Source organism: Jaculus jaculus, chromosome 7, assembly GCF_020740685.1.
Source record: "Jaculus jaculus isolate mJacJac1 chromosome 7, mJacJac1.mat.Y.cur, whole genome shotgun sequence".
In the NCBI taxonomy this organism is placed as follows: Eukaryota; Metazoa; Chordata; class Mammalia; order Rodentia; family Dipodidae; genus Jaculus; species Jaculus jaculus.
The window spans coordinates 40,654,448-40,677,859 of NC_059108.1; the positions used below are offsets into that span (position 1 = coordinate 40,654,448).

A 23,412-nucleotide genomic window follows, 5' to 3' on the forward strand; every position below is an offset into this window, starting at 1 on the left:
CAGTACTCAGTCCTCCTGACTGAATATGAAACTTCTGAAATAGCCTGGCATGGTGGAGCATGCCTTTAATCTTCACACTTTGCAGGCAGAAGTAGGATGAATACTGTAAATTTGAGGCCAGCCTGGAAGTGAGTTCTAGACCAGCCTGAGCTAAAGTGAGACCCTACCTCCAAAAACTAAAATAAATAGATAAATAAAATAATCCTTCTGAAACAGCACTCACTCACTGAGCTGGCCAGCTCTTAAAGAATAATTCTGTATTGTGAAAGAGGAAAAAGAAGTAATATTTTATCCCAAGTATTTTCCACAAGCTTATCATTAGTCTGAAATTACTTCAAGGTTAAAAAAAAAAAGTCTATTTATATGAAATTATTAATGCTCTGAACAATTATATTTTACCTTTTAGCATATTTGATGCACATGTTGTCTCGATGCCGGATGTGCTAAAGTTGTCTTTTACTGCAACAGGAATTCCATCTAAATCTCCAAGTGACTGACCTTCATTAAAAAGATACGTGAGGACTGGAGAGATGGCTTAGTGGTTATGAAGCTTGCCTACAAAGCCAAAGAACCCAGATTGGATTCCCCAGTACCCACATAAGCCATATACACAAGGTGGCACATGCATCTGGAATTCGTTTGCAATGGCTAGAGGCCATGGTATGCCTATTCTCTCTCTCTCTCAAATAAGTGAGTAAAACGATTAAAAGAAAAAAGATAAGTGAGGGGGATGAAGACACAGCTTAGGGGTTATGGTGCTTGCTTGCAAAGCTTGTCAATCTGTGCTCACTTCCCCAGTACCCATGAGAACACCAGGTGCACAGAGTGGTGCATGCATCTGGAGTTCGTTTGCAATGTAGGAGACCCTGGGGTATCCATTCTCACTCTCCTTGCAAACAAATAGTATATTAAAAATAAAGCAAGAAGCAAAACAGGAGATAATTGATTAAAGATGTATTAATACCAGTTATTAAAATAACTATTAGTTTTTGACAATGAAATATCCTCAGAAATCAAATTTAAACTTATCACAGCTGGACCTTATCAAGCTTCCCATAACCATCAGCCTCATTAGTAATACAGCCCATAGCCAGTTCTTTTTTTTTTTAATTTATTTTTATGTATTTATTTATTAGAGACAGAGAGAAAGAAAGAGAGAGAGAGAATAGGCACACCAGGGCCTCTTGCCAAGGCAAACAAACTCCAGATGCATTTGCCACCTTGTGCATCTGGCTTACATGGGACCTAGACAACTGAATCCAAATCCTTAGACTTCACAGGCAAGTGCCTTAACTGCTAAGCCATCTCCCCAGCTCCATAGCCAGTTCTTTACATAAGGGTATGTTTTATGCTTAAAGCTTTACTTGCCAAAAGGAGACTGCTATATCCAATTCAACTCTTCCCCTGGAGATGTAACAATGAGGCTAACTGGGAGTAATTTACCTTGCTTGTATCTTTTCTCTGATTCTTCAGCTTGCTTCAAGGCCACTTCTTCTGATACAGTAATGTAAGCATTTAGAAACTTGGTTTTCTTGATGAGAGAGAGGCATTTCTGACAGAGCTCTGTTGGTGTAATCTGCCCGTGTTTCAGTGCTGCAGAAACCTACAGGAAACACAATTCAAACATCTTTTACTGAATCTGTAAACGCTAAAATTTTATTTGGAGGGCAGTAGAGTGGCTGGTGGCAATAGTATAAACAAAAAAATTTAGTGATACTTGGGTTCAAAATCCAGAGAACTGGGTTGGAGAGATGATGTAGTGATTAAGGCCTAAGGACCCAGGTTCAAATCCCCAGTACCCACATAAACCAGATGCACAAGGTGATGCATGCATCTGGAGTTTGTTTGCAGTGGCTAGAGGCCCAGGAGTGCCCATTCTCTCTCTCTCTCTCTCTTTGCCTCTTTCTCTCTCTGAAATAAATAAATAAAATAAAATAAAATAAACCCAGAGAACCTAGCAACCCTATGCTTAGCAGAGTACACCAAGAGCAGTGAACAAAGAGCAGTGTGTTGACCAGCTGCAGGATGTGATGCGGGGATTTGCGGTGTCCTTGAGAATCATGGAGCTTTTCTTAGCTCTTGTGTGGGCTATAACTCAAGAGCTAGGGTGCCAGTCACTTAAAAATCATGCAAAGCTCCACTGAATTAGTGGTCTCTAGACTCTTATTTTGTGAATTCAAAGACCACAGAGGGTTAAGTCTAGATTCACTGTTGAGATTACAACAGACAAGTTATGAGAAGGAAGGAATGAAGAATCCTTGCCAAAGAGGAGGTGGGGGGGGGGGTTCTAGAAAATAGAAAAACCCACCTAGACACCCAGATTGGGATATTTTATGGAACTGGATGGGAGTCAGGTTTTCTGGGCAAAAGGGCAATCTTCCCCAACTCTAATCCTCCAGGACAGGGAACTGTCTCTACTAGGAAAGGGAACTCCTTGAGGGAAGAAGCGATCTAGAGCAGGACTCAGGTTTAAAGAAAAAGAGATCATGCCAGGCATGCCTTCAGTCCCAGCACTCAGGAGGCAGAGGCAGGAGGATTGCTGTGAGTTTGAGGCTGCCCTGAGACTACAGTGAATTCTAGCTCAGCTTGAGCTACAGAGAAATCCTACCTCAAAAAACAAAACAAACAAAAAAAAAAAAAAGAGATCTAGGAAGGGAACTCCTATAGGCAGAAAGAGGTAGGGGGGTGTTAAAGATTTTCCTTATAGGCTCCAGGATGTTTCTCCCCTCAAGCTTACTTTGGGGGCATGCGGGGGGGGGGGGGAGAATCTCAGATGGGTGTGGCAAGAGGCAGTATTTCCCTAGTTGACTAAACTTTTTGTTTTTTTCGAGGTAGGGTCTCATTCTAGCCCAGGCTGACCTGGAATTCACTATGTAGTCTCAGGGTGGCCTCGAACTCACGGCAATCCTCCTACCTGTGCCTCCTGAGTGATGGGATTAAAGGCGTGCACCACCATGCCTGGCTAAGCTTCTACTTCTAAGTTAGGTTTGGTTAAACCATACCCATAGTTAAGGTAGGCTGTCCTGGTCCAAAGGCAGTGGAAGCCAATGTAGGTAAAGGATGTGTTAAAGGAAGTATGCTCAGGGAGTACTTCCTGAAGCCTCCTGTGAAAGAGAAGGGAGGTGGAGAATTCAATCAAGACACAGCAGGAGTTGGAAGAAATGCTTGTAAGATGTTTATCTTATAACAACCACCAAAAAAAAAAAAAAAGTTTCTGAAGATCTGTCTTATGTGCTTCAGAAAGGTGAGTAGAGAAAGTGTTAAAATGTGCAAGAGGTGACAAGAACTTACCGATAACGGGTAAGACCTGAATGACATGATGGCTGTTTCATATTTCTTGTAGGAAATAGTGAGAATGGGTACTTGCTAATTAGAAAAGAAGAGCAGGAGAGCAATGACAAGGTGAATAATGAGGCTGCCTTGGCGATAACACGTGAAGAGAGTTGGACTATCTACCTACGCAAGAGTGTAAAGTGCAGGCGCAAAGGGAAAGGGGTCACTCTCACCTTTACCAAGCCAGGCACTGCTGCTTTACATGTCACATTTACTCATTTAACCCCAAGACCACCACCCAAGTTCGGTGGTGTTAACCTTGAATGACAAATAAAGAAACTGAACTTCAGAGATCCTGAGGCATTTGCCCAAATCCACACATATAGTTCAGGAAGACTCCTTGCCACTTCAACGTCTATGCTAGTGGAAATTAGTTGGTTATAGGATGAGTAACCAGTTCATATATATGAAGCAGTAGGAGACCGCATTTGGGGAAAGAATCTGCAAATGATCTGCTCTTGACTACCGAACACATCATCAAAGCATGGCATTGTTTGGGTTGAGAACTGGGAGAAAGTGAGTTCAGAGGTCCCTAATGCTCATGGACAGGAGGAAGAAAGGCCTTACTGGAAGAAAGGCTGCAGGAGTGGCTCAGAGACAGGGTGGAAAGCTATGCTGGTCTTAAGGAAAAAACTTTGTGGCTGGGGAGATGGCTCAGCAGTTAAATACTTGCAAAGGCTGCCAGCCCAGTTTCAATTCCCCAGAACCCATGAAAAGCCAGACGAAAAGGTGGCATAAATGTCTGGAGTTTGTTTGCATTAGCAAGAGACTCTGGTGCATCCATCCATACACACACATGTGCATGCAAAACAATTTTTTTTTTAAATGTATGAGAAGCCAGGCATGGTGGTGCGTGCCTTTAATCCCAGCACTTGGGAGGCAGAAGTAGGAGGATCGCTGTGAGTTCAAGAACACCCTGAGACTACATAGTGAATTCTAGGTCAGCCTGGGCAAGAGCAAGACCCTACATCGAAAAACCAAAAGAAAACAAAAGTATGAGAGATTTTAGTCGGATGGCTTATATGAACTATAAATGCTTTTGAAGAAAGGAATCAGAAATGAAAGACAACAGTGTTATAACCCTATCGAGACTGGGAAGAGAGACAACAGCAAGAATTAGAACAAACAAACAAATACTCAGCCCCAGTGAGCCCCAGAGTACAGCAGCCCATAGCAAAGCAGAAATATCAAGGAAACTTGTGTCTGCCACCTTCTCTTCTCCTTGGTCCCTGTAAACATTCTAATCATTACTGGTCTCAAGCCATTTTCTATTTGCCAACTGGCATGAACGTAAGAGCTAAGGAGTCACGACGTGGTTACAAGAGCAAGACATAAGAATGCTGAAGAGCACTGATCATCATTAGGGACATTTTTAGAAACTCCTAATCCAAGAGTTCACTAAGACAACTGGATAATAGAAGTGAAAAACAAAGATGTTAATTAGTTAAGAGCGGACTGCATATAACATATAACTAGTATAAAATGCAAAGTGGATAGCTCTTCTGAGACAAAACAGCAGGTGTCATATCTGACTATAAAACAGTCAACCAACATAACATGTTTTTGTTTAAAAAAATTCTCCTGCCACTTTCCTTTCTTTCTTCTATTTATTTATTTATTTGTTGTTGTTTGGTTTTTTGAGATAGAGTCTTGTTTGCTCTAGCCAGGCTGACCTGGAATTCACTATGTAGTCCCACGCTGGCCTTAAACTCACAGCCTGCCTCCCCAGGGCTGAGATCCAACCCTGTCACTGCTTTTCTAACGACAACTGGATTTTCCTTGAGGCCACGGCTTCCCCTGGTTTTGCTCCTACCTGCCACATGCTAGAATCCAGTGGGGAAGAGGAGGGTGCAGAAACTGTCCTGGCTCCTCTAGGTTCCTTCATGCCTCCTCCTGAGAAGCAAGTGCCTTTGAGGAGATTGTCTCTCTCCTTTCTTTCCTGATGCATGCGCTGATAATTTTAATACATAGCCCACTGTTATCTTCATTATTACTGCTCTTATTATTCTTGGTCTCTTCAAACTAAGTTCACAGGTGGGCATGGTGGCACGTGCTTCTAGTCCCAGCACTTGGGAGGTGAAGGCAGAAGAATCAAGAGTTCAAAGTCAGCCTAAACAGGGAGTTTGAGGCTATCCTGGTCTACATGAGATCCTGTTTTGAAGAATCAACCAACCAAATAAACTGCCTCCAAGTTAGAACAAACAAAAACCTTTCAAGGTTCTATCAATGGACACTTGGCTTTTCCTGACCTCACTTCACACCCTCTGGTTACCAGCTTACCTGGCTTTAACCTTGAGTACATGCCTCATTCATATGCTGAGACCTCCTCAATCTCAAGTCTAGCCAGCCCATACCTCCTACTCTACCATCTAGAGCCAGTGAAGAAACAAGGACCTCAGTCCTACAGCCATAAGGATCCTATGGACAGGAGAGTGAAAGAGGCCCCAAGCCCCAGATGAAGCCGTAGTCTGATGCCTGCTTGATCCAGCCTTGTGACTCTCAGCAGAGCAACTACCAACTCAATGCTTACATGCTTGACTCACACGACGGATAATAAGACCATGCAACTTGAAGCCATAAAGTTTGTATTCATTTTTATGCAACAATAGAATATTAATATACCTACTTAAAAAACTGAGAAACTGTGAAATGACTCAAAGTAGACAAAGGAGTGTGTGTGTGTGTGTGTGTGTGTGTGTACATAGTATGTTTGGTGTGGTGTGTATATGGTATGGTATGTGGATATATGTTGTATGCATGTGGGTGTGCATGTGTGTGCACCCAGTGTGCTCACATGCAAAGGCCAGAGGAGAACATCAGCTATCCTCCCTTAACACTCATCTATGTGAATCTGTGTCTTTCTCTGAACCCAGAGCTGCTGTTTTCGGTTGGACTGGATAACTAGGAATCCCAGATTTTCTGCTCTGAGCCCTCCACAGGAGCAAGGTTGCAGGCACATGTGGCCATGCCCAGTAGTGTATATGGGTGCTGGAGAATCAGAGGCAGTGTGAATCAGGACCTTTCTGGCCCTCATGCTTGCTGAGCTCTCTCTCCTGCATGGGGAGGGGGAGAGAAATTTTTTTTAATTTATGGTGGGGGAGAGAATGGGTGCAGTAGGGTCTCTAGCCCCTGCAACCGAACTCCAGACTCATGCTCCACCATGTGCAGTTGGCTTACATGGGTTCTAGGGAATTGAACCTGAATCCTTAGACTTCACAGACAAGCATCTCTTCAGCACAGCTCCCTCCCCTTTTTTAAATTTTATTTTTGGAAAAGAAATATTTAAGTATATGTAAATTAGTAACTTGATCCTTGCAACAAATTGAGTGTTACTATCCAGTATTTGGCTCTTGGCACTATGCAAGATGCTTCACACTTCACTTATCCTTTACATCCACACTGAGGGGCAGAAGTTACCTGAATCTTACAGATACACAGAAGATTCTTGCTTGTGGTCATATAACCCGAAAGCAGCAGAACTATGATTCAAGCAATATCTTATCATGTTTCCAAAATCTATGCTCTGAGCCACTAAACCATAATACTTCTGTGTGCAAGTCATTACCACATCTACTCCTCTGTAACTGAGAGGGGACCATTTAACTGTCTAAACTGACAGGTGATAACAGAGGTTCACACTGGAGAAAAGAATTATGTTGACAAAAGCAGGTGTAGTAGCGTTTTTCAGGGCCAAGTGTCCAGTTGATGAGTACTTCTCCCCTTTTACTCTATTTTATTTGTATGTGTGTATTGTGCTCATATGTGTGTGGGTACACATGTGCTCAAATGCACATGGAGGCCACAGATTGATGTTGGGTCTCTCCCTCAGCCACTCTCCGCCTTATTTTTTTGAGACAAAGTATTTTGCTGAACCCAGAGCTCACTGATTTGGCTAGACTAGCTGCAACCCTGCCAGCAAGCCCTGGGATCCTCCTGCCTCCACTGCCCCAGGGCTGAGATTACAGACATGTGCTGTGGCACCTGGTTTTTGTGTGGATGCTGGAATCTGAACCTAAATTCATATGCACACTTTTCCCACACAGCTAGCTCTCCAGCCCCTCCTTTTCACTTCAATACCATTTAGTCATATTGTCTGCTTGTTCCCTGAAAAGGCGTGTTAAGATCACTAGCAAACTCCACATTCCTAAGGCCAGTAGTTAATGTCAAGTCTTCTTTGTGTTTTTTTTTTTTTTTTGTTGTTGTTGCTGTTTGGTTTTTTTGTTTGTTTTTAGGTAGGGTTTTGCTCTACTCCAGGCTGACCTAGAATTCACTATGTAGTCTCAGGCTGGCCTTGAATTTACAGTGATCCTCCTACCCCTGCCTCTCCAGTGCTGGGATTAAAGGGGTGCGTCACCACGCCCGGCTTCTAATATTCATGTTCCAGTACCTCTCAGTAGCATACCCACAAGCAGCATCTACCTCCTTGGCATACTTCTTCACTGATGTTCAAACACCACACCATCTGGTCTTCCTCCTGTCTCTGGCCATTCCTCCAAGTCTCTTTTGCCAGCTTTATTTCCTTCCAATTGTTGCCTTTTAAATGCTAGAAAGTTCTGCCTTCATTTCCAGGAGATCTCATCTGGCTGTGTGGCTTTAATAGTCTTCTATACCCTGGCCAATTTGTATCCACATATCTTGCCTCTTTTATCAACCTGTAACTGATGCTTCACTCTGGTGTCAGGAGCATCTCAAAACTAACAAGGCTAAAACAGCACTCTAGAGATGTTCCTCTCTTTAAACACGGTCTTCTGATGGTCTTTCCAACCTTGACAAATGTCACTATGTGCCTAGTTGACCAGGCCCAACACCCAAGTACTCTCCTTTCCCTCAAACGTCATATTCAATCCATCAGCAAGCCCTCACATTAAAAAAACCCACTTCTAAAAACAACAACAAAAACCTCTTCTAATCCCTTCTGTTGCTACCACCCCATCTATAACAGCATCTTCTCCTGCCAATGCACAAGCTTTCCAACAGCTCTTTCTGCTCCCACACTTGCTTTCTAGAGAAAACAGGCCTTAAAAAAGTCCCCTGAAGAATTTTAAAAACCTTAGATCAAATCCATAGGCTCAAATTTTTCTAGACGGTTCTCACTGAACTTGTAGGCTATGACATAGCTTCACAAGTACCCCAATGTTTTGACTCGTGCCTCTCTTTTTAACCTCATCTTCTGCTGGCCATCTCATTCACGTCTTACCAGGTACACTGGCCTACATGCACTCCTTGAACATGCTGAACTTGCTCTTGCTTCTGGGTCTTTGTACTCATTGTTCCCTCTGTCTGGAACATTCTTTGCCCAACTCTTTCCAGGGACCACCCTTCATATCCTTCCAGGTCTCATTAAATACCATCCACTAAATCAGAGAAACTTTCCATGGTCATCTACTAACCACTACCCTCTTACTGCAATCTGCTGAATTCTTCTTCATAGTACTTAATAGTATCTGAAATTAAAGCAATTACTCTCAAAAAAAAAAAAAAAAACAAAAACTTACTTCATGCCCGCATTCCTACTAAAAAATAGTGTCAGGGCTTGTCCCAATGCCTAGAACACACAGGTGCTCCAAGAATGTCAGCTGAATGATTGACTGAGCTGTTGAAAATTTGGGATCTGGCTGGGGAGATGGCTCAGTGGTTAGAAGAGCTTACTTACAAAGGCTGACAACCTGAGTTTAATTCCCTAATACCCACGTAAAGCCAGATACGCAAAGTGGCACATGCATTTGGAGTTTGTTTGCAGTGGCCGGTGCACCCATACCCTGGTGCACCCATACTCACTCTCTCTCAAATAAATAAATGAAAATATAGAAAAAAAAATAGGCCAGGCATAGTTGCACATGCCTTTAATCCCAGCACTTGGGAAGCAGAGGTAGGAGGATTGCTGAGAGTTGAAGGCCACCCTGAGGCTACATAGTGAATTCAGGTCAGCCTGGGCTAGAGCAAAACCCTACTTTGAAAAACCAAAATATAAGCTAGGCATGGTGGCGCATGCGCTTAACTCCAGCACTCAGGAGGTAGAGGCAGCAGGATTGTCATGAGCTCAAAGCCACTCTGAGACTACGTCATGAATCTCAGGTGAGCCTGTGCTAGAGTGAGACCCTACCTCAAAAAATGAAAAAAAAAAAAAAAAAAAAAGGAAGAAAGAAAGAGAAAAACCAAAATAAATAAATAAAACAAATAGAATTGATAGCCCTTACAGAACAGTGATTAAATCTTTTTAATTTAAACACCCAAGAAACCAACCAATATGTCACTAAACTTTCTGATGAATAGCATTAGCTGGAATCTAACTCATACCACGAAAGCAGGTAAGACAAAGCTCACCATTCCGAGCGCACCTGGGTACAATGTACAAAGAGGAGCTGCTCCTCTTTCTTCTGACTGCCTCTCCCCTGTGCTTTCCCATTGTTTTAGGCTTCCTCTAGCATCCTCTAAATTGTCTCCAATGTTCAGTTTCCAGGCCCTCCCCTAACTTCTCCCCAGCAAATTTTCTGTTTTCTATTGATCACCTCAACTAGGAAATCATTAAAGACAAAAATTGGTTGGATTATTATAATTTACAACAATGAAAAACAAATCAATACTCACAGGCATCTGGACATATTTGGGAGAGAATGTGTACTAAACTAATCAATTTCTAATTGGTAGAAATTTGGGACATCAGGACAGGGACATGGACAAGAGAGTAGATAGGGGCTACTTTTAAGGATGAATAAAATAACCACCAATCTTTTGCACACAATAGGCATTAATAAATATTTGTTAAAGGTATTATTAAGCAATAGCAGTCATGCCAAGACAACTTCTTGGTCTTCCCTAGGATCAACTTCCTTAAAACATTCTTTTTCTTCCCATGAGACACAAGTTGTTTTTCAGTTGCTCACGACTAAGAAAGGGGTATCATATACATAAAGGTACTTAATGGTGAAAAGGCAGAAGAACATTGCATTTTTATATGGGCTGTGATTTATTTTTATTTTTAGTGACAGCGTGAGAGAGAACTGGCGCACCACAGCCTCTAGCCACTGCAGTGGAACTCCAGATGGGTGCACCACCTTGTGCATCTGGCTTACATGGGTTCTGGGGAGTTGAAGGTAAAACCCCTAAGTGCTAAACTAGCTCTCCAGCCATACAGACTGCAATTTAAAATAAGTTGACAGGGTGTGTGGGGGGCAGGGTATGTTTTCTTCTTTTTAGAGAACAAATCTGTCAGGTCAGCCTAGGCTACAAAGCAAGACTGCCTTAAAAAAAAATGATTGTTTTCACTAACTACGGTATGCCAAGTTCAATTTAGGGCTGTAAAAAATGTTAAGGGAAAAATATTTATTACGGGCTGGAGAGATGGCTTAGCGGTTAAGCGCTTGCCTGTGAAGCCGAAGGACCCCGGTTCGAGGCTCGGTTCCCCAGGTCCCACGTTAGCCAGATGCACAACGGGGCGCACGCGTCTGGAGTTCGTTCGCAGTGGCTGGAAGCCCTGGCGCGCCCATTCTCTCTCTCTCCCTCTATCTGTCTTTCTCTCTGTGTCTGTCGCTATCAAATAAATAAATAATAAATGAACAAAAAATATTAAAAAAAAAGAAAAAAAATATTTATTACTTAAAAACCTATGGACTTAATGATCTCAATTATAATTCTTAAAAGGTGGCTGTCTGAAAAAGAAGAGGCATCCCAGGTCGAGACAGGAAGAGAGATGTAAGGAAGGACAGGTCCCTCAAGCACTAGGTTACCAGAAACTGCCTTGCACCCATTCTCTATGTCTGCTCCCCCTCTCTGTTTGCAAATATATATGTGCCAAAGTATGTTTAGGGCCATTTCACAAACTTGTTTCACTCAAACATTTGTTGTTGCTGTCTTTGAGGTAGGGTCTCATTCTACCCAGGCTGACCTGAAACTCAACTCTGTAGTCCAGGTTGGCCTCAAACTCAGTGGTCCTCCTACCTCAGTCTCCTGAGAGCTGAGATTAAAAGCGTGTACCACCACACCTGGCTTCAAACAACTTATTGGTTTATTTGAGAAAGAGAAAAGAGAGTGAGAGGAAAGAAAGAATAAGCACACTAGGGCCTCGAGCCACTGCAAATGAACCCCAGATGAATGTGCCAACTTGTGTTTCTGGCAAAAGTGGGTACTGTGGAATTAAAGCTGGGTCCTTAGGCTTTGCAAGCGTCTTAACCACTGAGCCCTAAACAGCAATTTTTAAAAGCAAGAATTCTGGAGCTGGGGATGTGGCTCAGTTGCATGAAATCCTGGGTTTCATTCATAGCACCACAAAACTGAGGTGTGATGGCTTACACCTATTCTAGCACTCTGAGGGTACAGGCAGGAGGATCAGGAGTCCAAAGTCAATAGTGAGTTCAAGACCATCCTGGATTACAAGAAAGTCTCATGTAAAAATATAAAAGATAGAAGGAAATCAAGGGCTGGAGAGATGGTTCAGTGGTTAAAAGCACCTGCTAGCAAATCCCAATGGCCAAGGTTCAATTCCCCAGCACCCATGTAAAACCACATGCACAAAATGGCACATGTCTCTGGAGTTTCTTTGCCATGGCTGGAGGCCCTGGCACACCCATTCTCTCTATCTGCCTTTCTTTTTATCTCACTCTCAAATAAATAAGTTTTTAAAGCACCCCAATACAATACAATCCAAAGATACACTAACCCAATACTTACTTGTTAAGGATTAATGGCAGGAAAATATTATTTTTGCTTTCTGCAATTAAACAATTATGTTTCTATAAGAGCAGAAAACATACACAAAGTTAAAAAAAAAAAACTAATTTATAACATACAATAGTCTCAACCTGAGCTGAAAGATCTCTGAGGTGAAGTGTTTCGGGCAGCATCTGTTGGGGGCGTGTGCACATGTGTATTCAGAACCAGGGCTGCAGTAGCTGCAACAGGGGTGAACGTGATGGGCTCATAATGGATTTGATTTTGAATTAACTTTGCTCACTTCCCTTTCAGAAACCTTTCACCATTATCAAAATTTTCGCTAATCCCATATTCAAGTCATATGCTTTCATATAGGGTCATTACCCATACTTCAAAGCTGGGTAGTCTAGGGTTCAAAAATGATGTCCAATAACTTCCAGTGAGTTGTTGGCCAGGGAGGTCCTTGATGCCCCCAAAACATTACAGGCCATTGCCAAGGCCCTTGATTTCCCACCAGAAATAGATACCCTATTGCTGAAGACTCCACATACTCGGGCTGCAAGGCCACTGAGAAATCCTGCTGGAAAAGAGCTGATAACCTCCTCCACATAGACCAGCTAACAGAAAGCTGGAAGAAGCCATTCTGCATGCAATTCAATGGGAGAAAGAGAAAACACCAGTGAAGATACTCAACAGTGGACACTGTAAGCCTTATATTTGACCACCAGGCCAAATGAGCCAATGGGTGCAACAGTGGCACGTTTGTTGTGGTGGAAACCAACTGCCCTCTAATTGGACTGGAGGCCTGCTCCATGGGAGGGAATACATCCCTGATACTGAAAACTTAAAATAGGTGTAGTCATGAGCCCTAGGGGAGTAACATCTGCTGCTGTCTGGCTAAAATGTATATACTATGCTTATCAAACTGCCCACTAAGCACTTCTCTTAATGTTCATACCCTTATATTAATGCTACTCTCACTTTTGGTAGAGAATCTTCTCTTTTCAGATGGCAGTGACCTTGGGATGACTCAGAAGGCATCATGGTACTAGAAAGAAGTGACTGGAGTGCTCAGTACTTGAATATCTCTATCATATCTTCCAAGGCTCAGGGTCTATTGCAGAAGAGGTGGCAGAAAGAATGTAAGAGCCACCGTGCTCCCCCAAGACACAAAATAGCCTGGATATCCATGACCTCACAGTGCCTGACACTACCTACACAAGACCATCATAATGGGAGGAAAAGATCATGACACCAAAATAAAAGAGAGACTGATTGAGATGGAGAGAATGGAATTTCAAAGGGGAAAGTGGGGGGAGGGAGGGTATTACCATGGGATATTTTTTTATAATCACTTAAGTTGTTAATAAAAATTTTTTTTGAAAAAAAAATGATGTCGAAGTGTGAAGGTGTAGGGTATCACAGTACCTTGGTGGTAACTGAAGTTAGAGAATGACTACTTTTTAAAAAAATAATAAGACACCAATTATTCATCTGAGTTTTTTTGCATGCTCCAAATTGGCTGGGACGCTGAGTGCAAACCGCACCACATTGAAATGCCCCTTATGCCCATGCCCAGTCAAAGAAACCTTCCTCTATGGGACCGAGGCCTGAGCAAATCCAGAGCGCCGGACAGATGAACGCTTCTACGCCACGCCTCCGCGCGCAGAGCTCTCCTCCGCAGTGGTCCTCACTCCTGGGGATGCGGATGCGGATGGGGATGGCGAGCAGAGCTTAAGTACCAAACGGTTCGCCCCCAAGCAGTTCAAGAACCAAGGTGACCTAGGCGGGACCAAGTCGTGTGTGTTCGGGACAGGCCCGGGGACTCCTAGACAGCCGGAGTCCGCGAATGTCTCCGCCCTCCCGGGATCCCCCCGATCCCCGCCACCCCGGTCCAACTCCACTCACTTCTCGGAGAGTCCGGCCCAGCATAATGCTCGTGTTCAGCCGGTCGACACCGGGGCCAGGCGATTGGTGAGCAGAGAGGTCAACGTCGGCCCCGGCATTACATGGGCGCAGCCATCTTGGGCCGTCAGCGAGGGCTTCAACACCGAGCGTTTCGATAGGTCGAATTTCAGACCGAGGCAAAGATCCTGGCACACGATTGGCTGGCGCTGCACAGCCTCCCCAGCGGCAAGGCGCGCTGACAGGCAAGGAGACCGTGGGCCGGGCGGAGACGGGAACCCCGAAGCTTCTTACTTGGCCTTGAGATTGCTGGTCCAGCCCACGGCTTGTCATTGTTTTTTCTTTTCAAGGGTCGTGGGGAGTGTAAGCATGGACCCAGCGCTGACTGTTCTGTTAATTGGCGCATTTCTGGTGCGGAGAGATTAGCAAGTGCATGGTCTTCCTGAAGTTTGCTTCCTATTGCTCAGGGTTGAAAGTGACCAGTGTGTTTGGCAGGATTTGACCGAGTTGAAGAGTGAGTTTGATCCCGGTCCTGCACTTTGTTGGAGGACGCGTTTCCACCACAGTTCATGATGGAGGTTTTGAAGACCTGTATTCGTAGAAGAAATGCATGCACTGAGGCTTGCTTCTGGAGACGCCGAGTTGTGCAGACACCCTCCCATAGAAAGATTAGGACGACCTCTGCAAGAAGCAGTGTCATGCCCGCCTGGGTGATAGATAAATATGGGAAGAACGACGTCCTTCGATTCACGCAGAACATGATGCTACCTGTCATACACTATCCAAATGAAGTCATTATCAAAGTCCATGCTGCCAGTGTAAATCCTATAGATGTTAATATGAGAAGTAAGTTTTCTTTCTTTCTTTCCTTTGTTATTTTGAGTCAGGGTCTCCCTCTGGTAAAGGCTGACATAGAACTCACTCTGCCCAGGCTGGCCTTGAACTCCTACCTCAACCTTCCTAGTACTGGGATTATAGGCATAAGCCACTATACCCTGCTGGAGAAGTAAGTTTTCAAAAGACATTTTAAAAAAAAGATTTATGATTCCCCTTTGCAAGCAGAGAAGGAGGCAATGAGAATGTGTCCACCAGCGCATTTGCACTGCAAAAGAACTCCAGATGAATGCACCACTTTGCGCATCCGCCTTTATGTGGATACTGGGAACCAAACCTGGGCTGCCAGGCCTTGTAAGCAAGCGCCTTTAACCACTGAGAAATCTCTCCAGCCCCAAAGATTTTTTTTTTTTCTTTTTGTAAATCAGAATTGCATTTGGCATACATGTGTTTTTATTTTGTTTTGTGTGGGTCTTTTGTTTGTTTCGTTCTGAAACAATGTCTATATAGCCCAAGCTGGCCTCAAACACACTGTATATCCCTCTCAGGAAGGCCTCCAGCTCGATCTCCTCCTTCTCCCTGCCTGCTTATCCAGTGCAGGGATTACAGATGTGCGCCAACTTGATCTTGTTTGCAGTTTAAAAAAAAAATTACTTAACTACGTTTTGGTTGACACCAAGGAGTCATTTAGCTATTCTCTGTAAATATTATTTCCAAATCTTTTGAAGTTGCAAAGACCAGGCTGTACTTTAATTTTTCATAAAGTATGTTTGATTGTTTACATGTTTGCCTTAACATGTATATCAGGCAGGGCTTATTGGCACATGCCTTTAATCCCAGCATTTGAGAGGCAGAGGTAGGAGGATCACTGGGAATTCAAGGCCACTCTGAGACTACTTAATGAATTCCTGGTCAACCTGGGCTTCAGTGAGATCCTACCTTGAAAAAAAAAAAAAAAAAAGTAAATTAGGACTGGAAACTGGAAAGTAGTGTGTACAGCGAATTTGCTGGTGCACTTCTAGTAGCTGGTAATCTAAAGTTCCAGCACAGGTTTCAGAGGTCCCGTGATGCTGTGATGTTTCCACTCCAGTTCAGAATTTGATTTTTTTTTTTTTTTTTTTTTGAAGCAGGGTGCCAATCTAGCCCTGGTTGACCTGGAACTCAGTCTAGTCCATGCTGGCCTCAAACACACAGTGATTATCTTACCTCAGCCTCCCCGGTGCTGGGATTAAAGATGTGCATCACCAGCCCAGCCTGCATCTGAATGTAACCCTATCCTCCCTGCTTTCCCATTAGTCACAGCTTCTGTTGTTGGTCCAGAGGACAAAGCAACGGAACAGAACTCTAGGCTCGAACTCAAGGATATGGTCATGATGTTTTCCTCATTTCTGCTATTACGTTCAGTTAAAATATATTTTCCTGTTATATGCCATTCTAAATTGGATTAATACCATCCTAATCTCTTTTGGGAAGGGGAATATTGACAAAACTTAGAAGCACTATATATATCTAGATAGATAGATAAATAGATAGATAGATGTCTTGTTTTTTGAGGTAGGGTCTCTCACTAGTCCAGGCTGACCTGGAATTCACTATGTATTCTCAGGGTGGCCTCGAACTTATGGCTATCCTTCTACCTCTGCCTCCTAAGTGCTGGGATTAAAGACATGCGCCACCATGCCCAGCACTATATATATTATTATTTAGAGAGAGAGAGAGAGAGAGAGAGAATGGGTGCACCAGGGCCTTCAGCCACTGCAAATGAACCCCAGATGTGTGTGAGCCCCTAGTGTGCACATGCAACATTGCACACTTTGTGTCACTATGCATCTGGCTCCATGGGACCTGGAGATTCAAACATGAGTTGTTAGGCTTCGCAGGCAAGCGCCTTAATAGCTAATATTTATTTATTTATTTGCAAGCAGAGAGAGACAGACAGACAGACTGACTGAGTATGGGCTGGCAGGGCCCCAGCCACGGCAAACGAACTCCAGATGCATGCGTCCTCTTGTACATCTGGCTTATATGGGTCCTGGGGAATTCAACTGAGGTCCTTTGGCTTTGCAGGCAAATGTCTTCACTGCTAAGCCATCTCTCCAGCCCCCTCCTTCATTTTTTAAAAATATTTTATTTATTTATTTGAGAGCAACAGAGACAGAGAGAAAGCTAGATAGAGGGAGAGAGAGAGAGAATGGGCGCGCCAGGGCTTCCAGCCTCTGCAAACGAACTCCAGACGCGTGCGCCCCCTTGTGCATCTGGCTAACGTGGGACCTGGGGAACCGAGCCTCGAACCGGGGTCCTTAGGCTTCACAGGCGAGCGCTTAACCGCTAAGTCATCTCTCCAGCCCCCCTCCTTCATTTTTTAAAAGTATTTTTATTAGGGACTGGAGAGGTGGCTCAGTGGTTAAAGGTGCTTACTTGCAAAACCTGATGGCCTGGGTTCTACTTCCAGGTACCCACATAAATCCAGATGCAGCAAGTGGCACATGCATCTGAAGTTAGTTTGCAGTGGTAAGAGGCCCTAGCATGCCCATCTGTCTCTCTCTCATTCTGTCTCTCACACCCTGCAATCAATCAATGTAAAATATTTTATTTTAACTTTTTTACTGTTTTTTACTGTTTTTCTTTTTCTTTTTTTCAAGGTAGGGTCTCACTTTGGCCCAGGCTGACCTGGAATTCACTATGTAGTCTCAGGGTAGTCTCAAACTCACAGCCATCCTCCTACCTCTTCTTCCTGAGTGCTGGGATTAAAGGTGTGCACCGCCATGCCCGGCTTACTTTTTTCTTTATTTGTGGGGAAGGGGGAGAGGCATGATGGGCACACCTTTAATCCCAGTGCCCTAAGAGGCTGAGGTAGTTTGAGGGTTGCCTGGGGCTACAGAGTGAGTTCCAGGTCAGCTCCCCCCCACACACACACCACCAAAATAAATAAAGCTTAAGGTTATCCTCAGCTGCATAGTGAGTTTGAGGCCAGTCTGGGATACTGACTCAAGCTTAAAGAATGAGTTGAAAAGCCACATAAGTAACTGAAGAGAATGGGTGAGGAGGTTTTCAAGTTCAAGGCTAGCTAGCCTGGATTGGATTGAGCCGGGATACACAGTGAGATCTGATCTCCAAAATTCAGAAAATGGAAAAAAAAAAGATATTTCCCCCCTTCCCCACATACCCAGTGCTGGTTGGGGGCTGAACGTAGGCAGAGCCTTGGGCTTTACTACTGAGCTAAATCCCTCAGCCTGCGTGTTTGCTCTGACATGATAATTGCTACTAGTTGGGCAGGTGTTTTCCATTATTCTTTATTCTTTTTCTGCAGCGGGCTTGCATGTAATTTTGTTTTACAAGATGCATGTGCACAGTTTGTGTTGAACATTTTTATTTCAGTAGAATGACTCGACTTTCTTTTTCTTGACTGCTGTTTAATATAATATTGTCACATATTTTACTTTTCTAGAGCATTTTTGAGACAGTTTAGTGTTTTATGGCTTGGTTGGGAAATATTATTCGCAAGTTTTCCTCTTGCCCATGGGTTATTTTTGAGAAAGTGTTATTGCTGTTGCAGAGGATGTCTGAAATTGTAGCATGGGGAAATCAAATAATGAGTAGAAGATTGTAAACTTTTAGGAACAGTTATTCCCCTGACAAGGAAGCAAGAGACATGCCTATATTGAAAAATGAAGGCTAGATGCTTTTCTGTGGTTGACCACTGTTGGACATAAAATAATAAATCATAGAAATGGCTAAAACAGTAAATATTTAAAACTTTATTGATGACCTCTGTACATACAGGCAGAGGTCTCCTCCCACCACCTTCCCTCTTTCCTGTCCTGAATGCCTCCTCCACTGAATCCCTTCTTCTCGCCAGCTAGTCTCCTCTATCTTCTATCTAGGCAGTGTCAGCCACTGTGAGGCCATGAAGATCACAGCCATTTTGTGCTGGAAGACAGTATAAAGCAATGAATAATTTCAAAAGTAGAAAAGAATATACCCAATGGCGTTATTACAACAAAATTTGGTTTCTTTTGATGGGCTTGGTCTTTGAAGCTGATAACTGACTTAAGATTTTCCAAGTAGCTCAACTTGTGAGATGATGTTTGTTTTTTTTTGAGAGTGAGTCTTAACATAGTGGAAGATGATCTTAAACTCCTGGTCTTCCTGCGTTTACTTTCCAAGAATATAGATAAGCAGTGCCATGTCCTACAGGGATGCTTCTCAAACCCTGTTCATTTATATTACTCAGCAGGTTCTGAGTTTCCAACTACTAGCTAGCTACATTCTTGGTTGGGGTGAGATTAGATAGTACAGCTCACAGGGGCTACATTTGATATATTAGTATGTTAGGGTTACCAAGAAAATGAATTAAATTCAAAATAATTTGAGCTGCTAGCTCAGGACCTTGGAAAGGACTGAAACCTTTTGTTCAGTTTTGCAACAACTGAATTTTGACATGCCACATTAATACATAAAATAAAAATTTGGAAAAAAATACATATAGCCAGGCTTAGTGGTACATGTCTTTAATCCCAGCACTCAGGAGGTAGAGGTAGGAGGATCACCATGAGTTCAAGGCCACCCTGATACCACATAGTGAATTCCAGGTCAGTCTGGCCTAGAATGAGACCCTACCTTGAAAAACCAAAAAAGAAAAAAAAATGTATATATATTTTTTAAAAATGAGAAAAAGATGCTACTGGAAATTCCTGCCTCTGTCTCAGTTGCTTCCCCAGCTTCTGCACCATTTTTTCCTGCTGCCTTTTCTGACACTCCTGTGGAAAAGAATTCCACAGTCCCTTGTTTCCATTCTCTCTTCTCCTCCGCCCCCCCCCCCCCCCCCAGGTAGAGTCTCACTGAAGCCCAGGCTGACCTGGAATTCACTCTGTAGTCTCAGGGTAGCTCCGACCTCACAGCGATTCTACTACCTCTGCTTCCCAAGTGCTGGGACTAAAGGTGTGCACCACCACGCCCGCTGTTTCCGAATTGTTTTTTGTTTTGTGTTTTGTTTTGTTTTCATTTTCCGAGGTAGGGTTTCACTCTAGCTCACGCTGAGCTGGAATTCACTATGGAGTCTCAGGGTGGCCTCGAACTCACAGTGCTCCTCATACCTTTGCCTCCTGAGTGCTGGGATTAAAGGCGTGTACCACCACACCCAGATGTTTCTTAAGCACATAAACCATAGCAACCACTATCAAGGTCAACAGAAGAATGTTGGTTGTATTCAGCTGCTTTAAACTTCTTTGAAAAACATCTCTGTCAGCAGCATTTTGCCTCTCAGGGAGCTTCTGGCTTGGCTTTCAAGACACCTCTTTCTTGACCAGACAGGCCTTCTCAGGCTCCTCTGCTGGGTTGGTGTCCTTCAAGATAGTGCTGTGCTGCTTCCTGGGAGGGACGAGGGGCAAGAGGAGACTTAACAGAGTGGTTAGTGATTCAAGACATGCCCTGTAGTGGGACATACATGCACTGGGGGTAGGACAAACATACACTGTAAGTAGATCACACATGCACAGTAGGTTGGACATACATACGCTGTAGGTGGGACATACATGTACTGTGAGTAGAACATACATGCACTGTGGGTAGGACATGCATATGCTATAGGTAAGACATTCGCAGTAGGTAGGAATTGGTCCACGACAGTGGTAAGGTAGACAGGGTAGCTGTCTTGGGGCTCCTATCAGCAAAAATGTCAGAATAGCCCAATGTCAGAATAGCCCGGCGTGGAGGCGCACACCTTTATTCCCAGAGCTTGGGAGGCAGAGGTAGGAGGATCACTGTGAGTTCTAGGCCACCCTGAGACCGCATAGTGAATTCCAGGTAAGCCTAGGCTATAGAGAGACACTACCTTGAAAAAAAAAAAATCAGAATAGCAGAAATATGTTGGGTAAAAGAAAGAATGATAATGTTTTATGTCTTTGAAAAGTCATTTTAGGGCTGGAAGGGTGGCTTCGTGGTTCAGGTGCTTGCCTGCAAAGCCTAAGGACCCAGGTTCACACACTCCAGAACCCACACAAGCCAGGCGATAGCATGCGTACAAGGTCACACAGGCACACAAAGTGGCACATGAGTCTGGAGTTCAACTGTAGTCGCTGGAGGCCCTGGCATACCATTTCTTGCTCTTTCTCTCTCTGTCTTGCTTGCATGCACGTATGTGCACTCTCTCATAAAAAGAAAAAAAAAAGTCATTTTACTGGATTCTTCCCTCTCTCACCTTCTTTTTGGTGATACTGGGATTGAACCTACAGTTTTGGGTATGTTAGGGTTCATCCAGTTCTCATATATATATATATATATATATTTGGTTTTTCAAGATCGGGTCTTGCTCTAGCCCAGGCTGGCCTGGAATTCACTGTGTAGTCTTAGGGTGTCCTCGAACTCACAGTGATTCTTTTACCTCTGTCTCCTGAGTGCTGGGATTAAAGGTATCCACCACCTCACCTGGCTCTTTTTTTTTTTTTTTTTTGGTTTTCTGAGGTAGGGTTTCACTGTAGCTCAGGCTGACTTGGAATTCACTATGTAGTCTCAGGGTGGTCTGGAACTCACTGCAATCCTCCTACCTCTGCCTCCCAAGTGCTGGGATTAAAGGTGTGCACCGCCACGCCCGGCTCACCTGGCTTTTTAAATATTTTTTTTGAAAGAAAGAGAGCAGGTGAATATGGGTGCACCAGGGCCTCCTACCACTGCAGAGGAATTCCAGATGCATGTGCCACTCTGTGTATCTGGTTTAACGTGAGTTCTGGGGAATTGAACCCAGGCCTTCAGCCCTTGCAAGCAAGAGCTTTTAACCATTGAGCTATCTCTCCAGCCCTGTTTTCACTTTTTATTTTGAGTCAGTCCACTAAGTTCCCCAGGCTGTCCTTAGACTTATTTGGTAGCCCAGGCCCGCCTTGCATGTGTGGCTCTTGCTTCAGCCTCCCCAGTACCTAGAATTATAGAACTGCACCATATGCCTAGCTACTACTTCGACTTCAGACATTGCAGATAGAGTGGCTAGTTTACCTTAACCAAAATATTATAAAATACAAGAATATTTCAACTGTATTTAGCTAATATTTATGTAAATAATTGTGTGTGTGTGTATTTAGGCTAGAGGCCATCCCTGGGTGTCATTTCTCAGTCACTGTCCACCATTTTTTGAGACAAGATCTCTCACTGGCCTGGGATTTGACAAGTACGCTAGACTGGCTGGTCAGTAAACTCCAGGCTGTCTCCACCTCTCCAGAGCTGAGATTACAAGCATGTACCACACCCTACTTTTGTTATATTAGTTTTGGGATCAAACTCAAGTTCTTAAAGCTCATAAGGCAAGCACTTTACTGACTGAGTTTTATCCCTAGCCCTTATGTAACATTTCTTAAAAATAAGAAGTATGGTAAAGCAGTTGACCCAATTAAACATATCTGACCAGATGAAGTTCAGTGGCTCTTTTCCACTCAGGAATCTTTGCACTTATTGCAATGCAGTTTTCTAGAAAGACTTTTAGGAGATGATGCTTACTACTCATAGACAGTGCCAGTATTACATACTTATGCATTTCTTTTAAAAAATGTTTTATTTTTATGCCTGATGTGGTGGTGCATGCCTTTAATCCCAGCACTTGGGAGGCAGAGGTAGGAGGACTGCCGTGAGTTCAAGGCTACCCTGAGACTCCATAGTGAATTCCAGGTCAGCCTGGGCTAGAGTAAGACCCTACCTCAAAAAACTAAAAGACAAAAAAAAAAAAAAGTTTTTTTTTTTTATTTGTTTAAGAGAGAAAAAGAGGTAGAGAGACACAGAGAGATTGAGAATGGGTGCGCCATGGCCTCCAGCCACTGCAAATGAACTCCAGATGCATGCGCCACCTTGTGCATCTGGCGTACGTGGGGAATTCAATGTAGGTCCTTTACTTTTTTAGGCAAGTATCTTAACCGCCAAACCATCTCTCCAGCTCTTCTTTCTTAACATGAAATAGCATTAGTATTTGCCTTCCTTACCAGATTTGACACTAAATGTCTTTGTTTGTGAATGAGCCAGGTGTGTTCCATATACCTGTAACCCCAGGAAGCTGAGGCAGGAGGATTCCAAGTCAAAGGCAACCTGAATTACATAGTATGGACGCTGTCTAAAAAAGTATTTATGCATACAATAAATTAACAGAGCCAGCATGAGTGGTGTACACCTCTAATCTCAGTACTTGGGGGGCCAAGGTAGGAGGATTGCTGAGTGTTAAAGGCCAGCCTGGGCTCTAGAGTGAGTTCTATCTATCTAGGTCAACCTGAGCTAGAGTGAGACCCTGCTTCACAAAATGCTTAGAAGTTAAAGGTGTTGGCTTGTAAAGGCTGTCAACCAGGGTTCAATTTTCAAACTGCCCACGTAAGCCAGACTGTTCATTTGCACAGAGGCAAGAAGTCATGCCCACTCTACTATGTGCAAATAAATAAAAAACAGAATAAATAAAGACAATGCTAAAGGTTCTGAAGACAGATTCATTGTGTGAGTTTCAAAGAAATTTTGAGCAACCATGATTTTTAGTTTAATAGATGATTGTGACTTTCTGAATAGTTTTGTTAAAAAAAAATCTTTTTATTGGACTGGGGAGATGGCTTAGCAGTTAAGGCATTTGCCTGCAAAGCCAAAGGACCCAGGTTCTATTCTCCAGTACTCACATAAAGCCAGATACACAAGGTGGTGCATACATATGGAGTTCATTTGCAGTGGCTGAAG

At 43.5% G+C, this 23,412-nt stretch overlaps 2 protein-coding genes across 3 annotated transcripts in view; one reads left to right on the plus strand and one right to left on the minus strand.

The window, feature by feature from the left end:
- Qrsl1 (glutaminyl-tRNA amidotransferase subunit QRSL1) overlaps positions 1-14,235 on the minus strand; it is a 68,496-nt gene extending 54,261 nt beyond the window's left edge. For both annotated transcript variants that reach the window (XM_045154903.1, XM_045154902.1), the window contains exons 1-3: positions 13,891-14,235; positions 1,444-1,603; positions 400-498 (exon numbers count right to left, since the gene is read on the minus strand). In XM_045154903.1, the coding sequence (XP_045010838.1) occupies positions 400-498; positions 1,444-1,603; positions 13,891-14,220 (589 nt within the window). In that variant the 5' untranslated portion in view covers positions 14,221-14,235. The remainder of the gene's footprint in view (positions 1-399; positions 499-1,443; positions 1,604-13,890) is intronic.
- The window catches only part of Rtn4ip1 (reticulon 4 interacting protein 1), a 65,539-nt gene continuing 55,838 nt past the window's right edge, over positions 13,712-23,412 (plus strand). Inside the window, exon 1 of the mRNA XM_004660607.3 lies at positions 13,712-14,733. Coding sequence (XP_004660664.3) covers positions 14,457-14,733 — 277 coding nt within the window. The 5' untranslated portion in view covers positions 13,712-14,456. The remainder of the gene's footprint in view (positions 14,734-23,412) is intronic.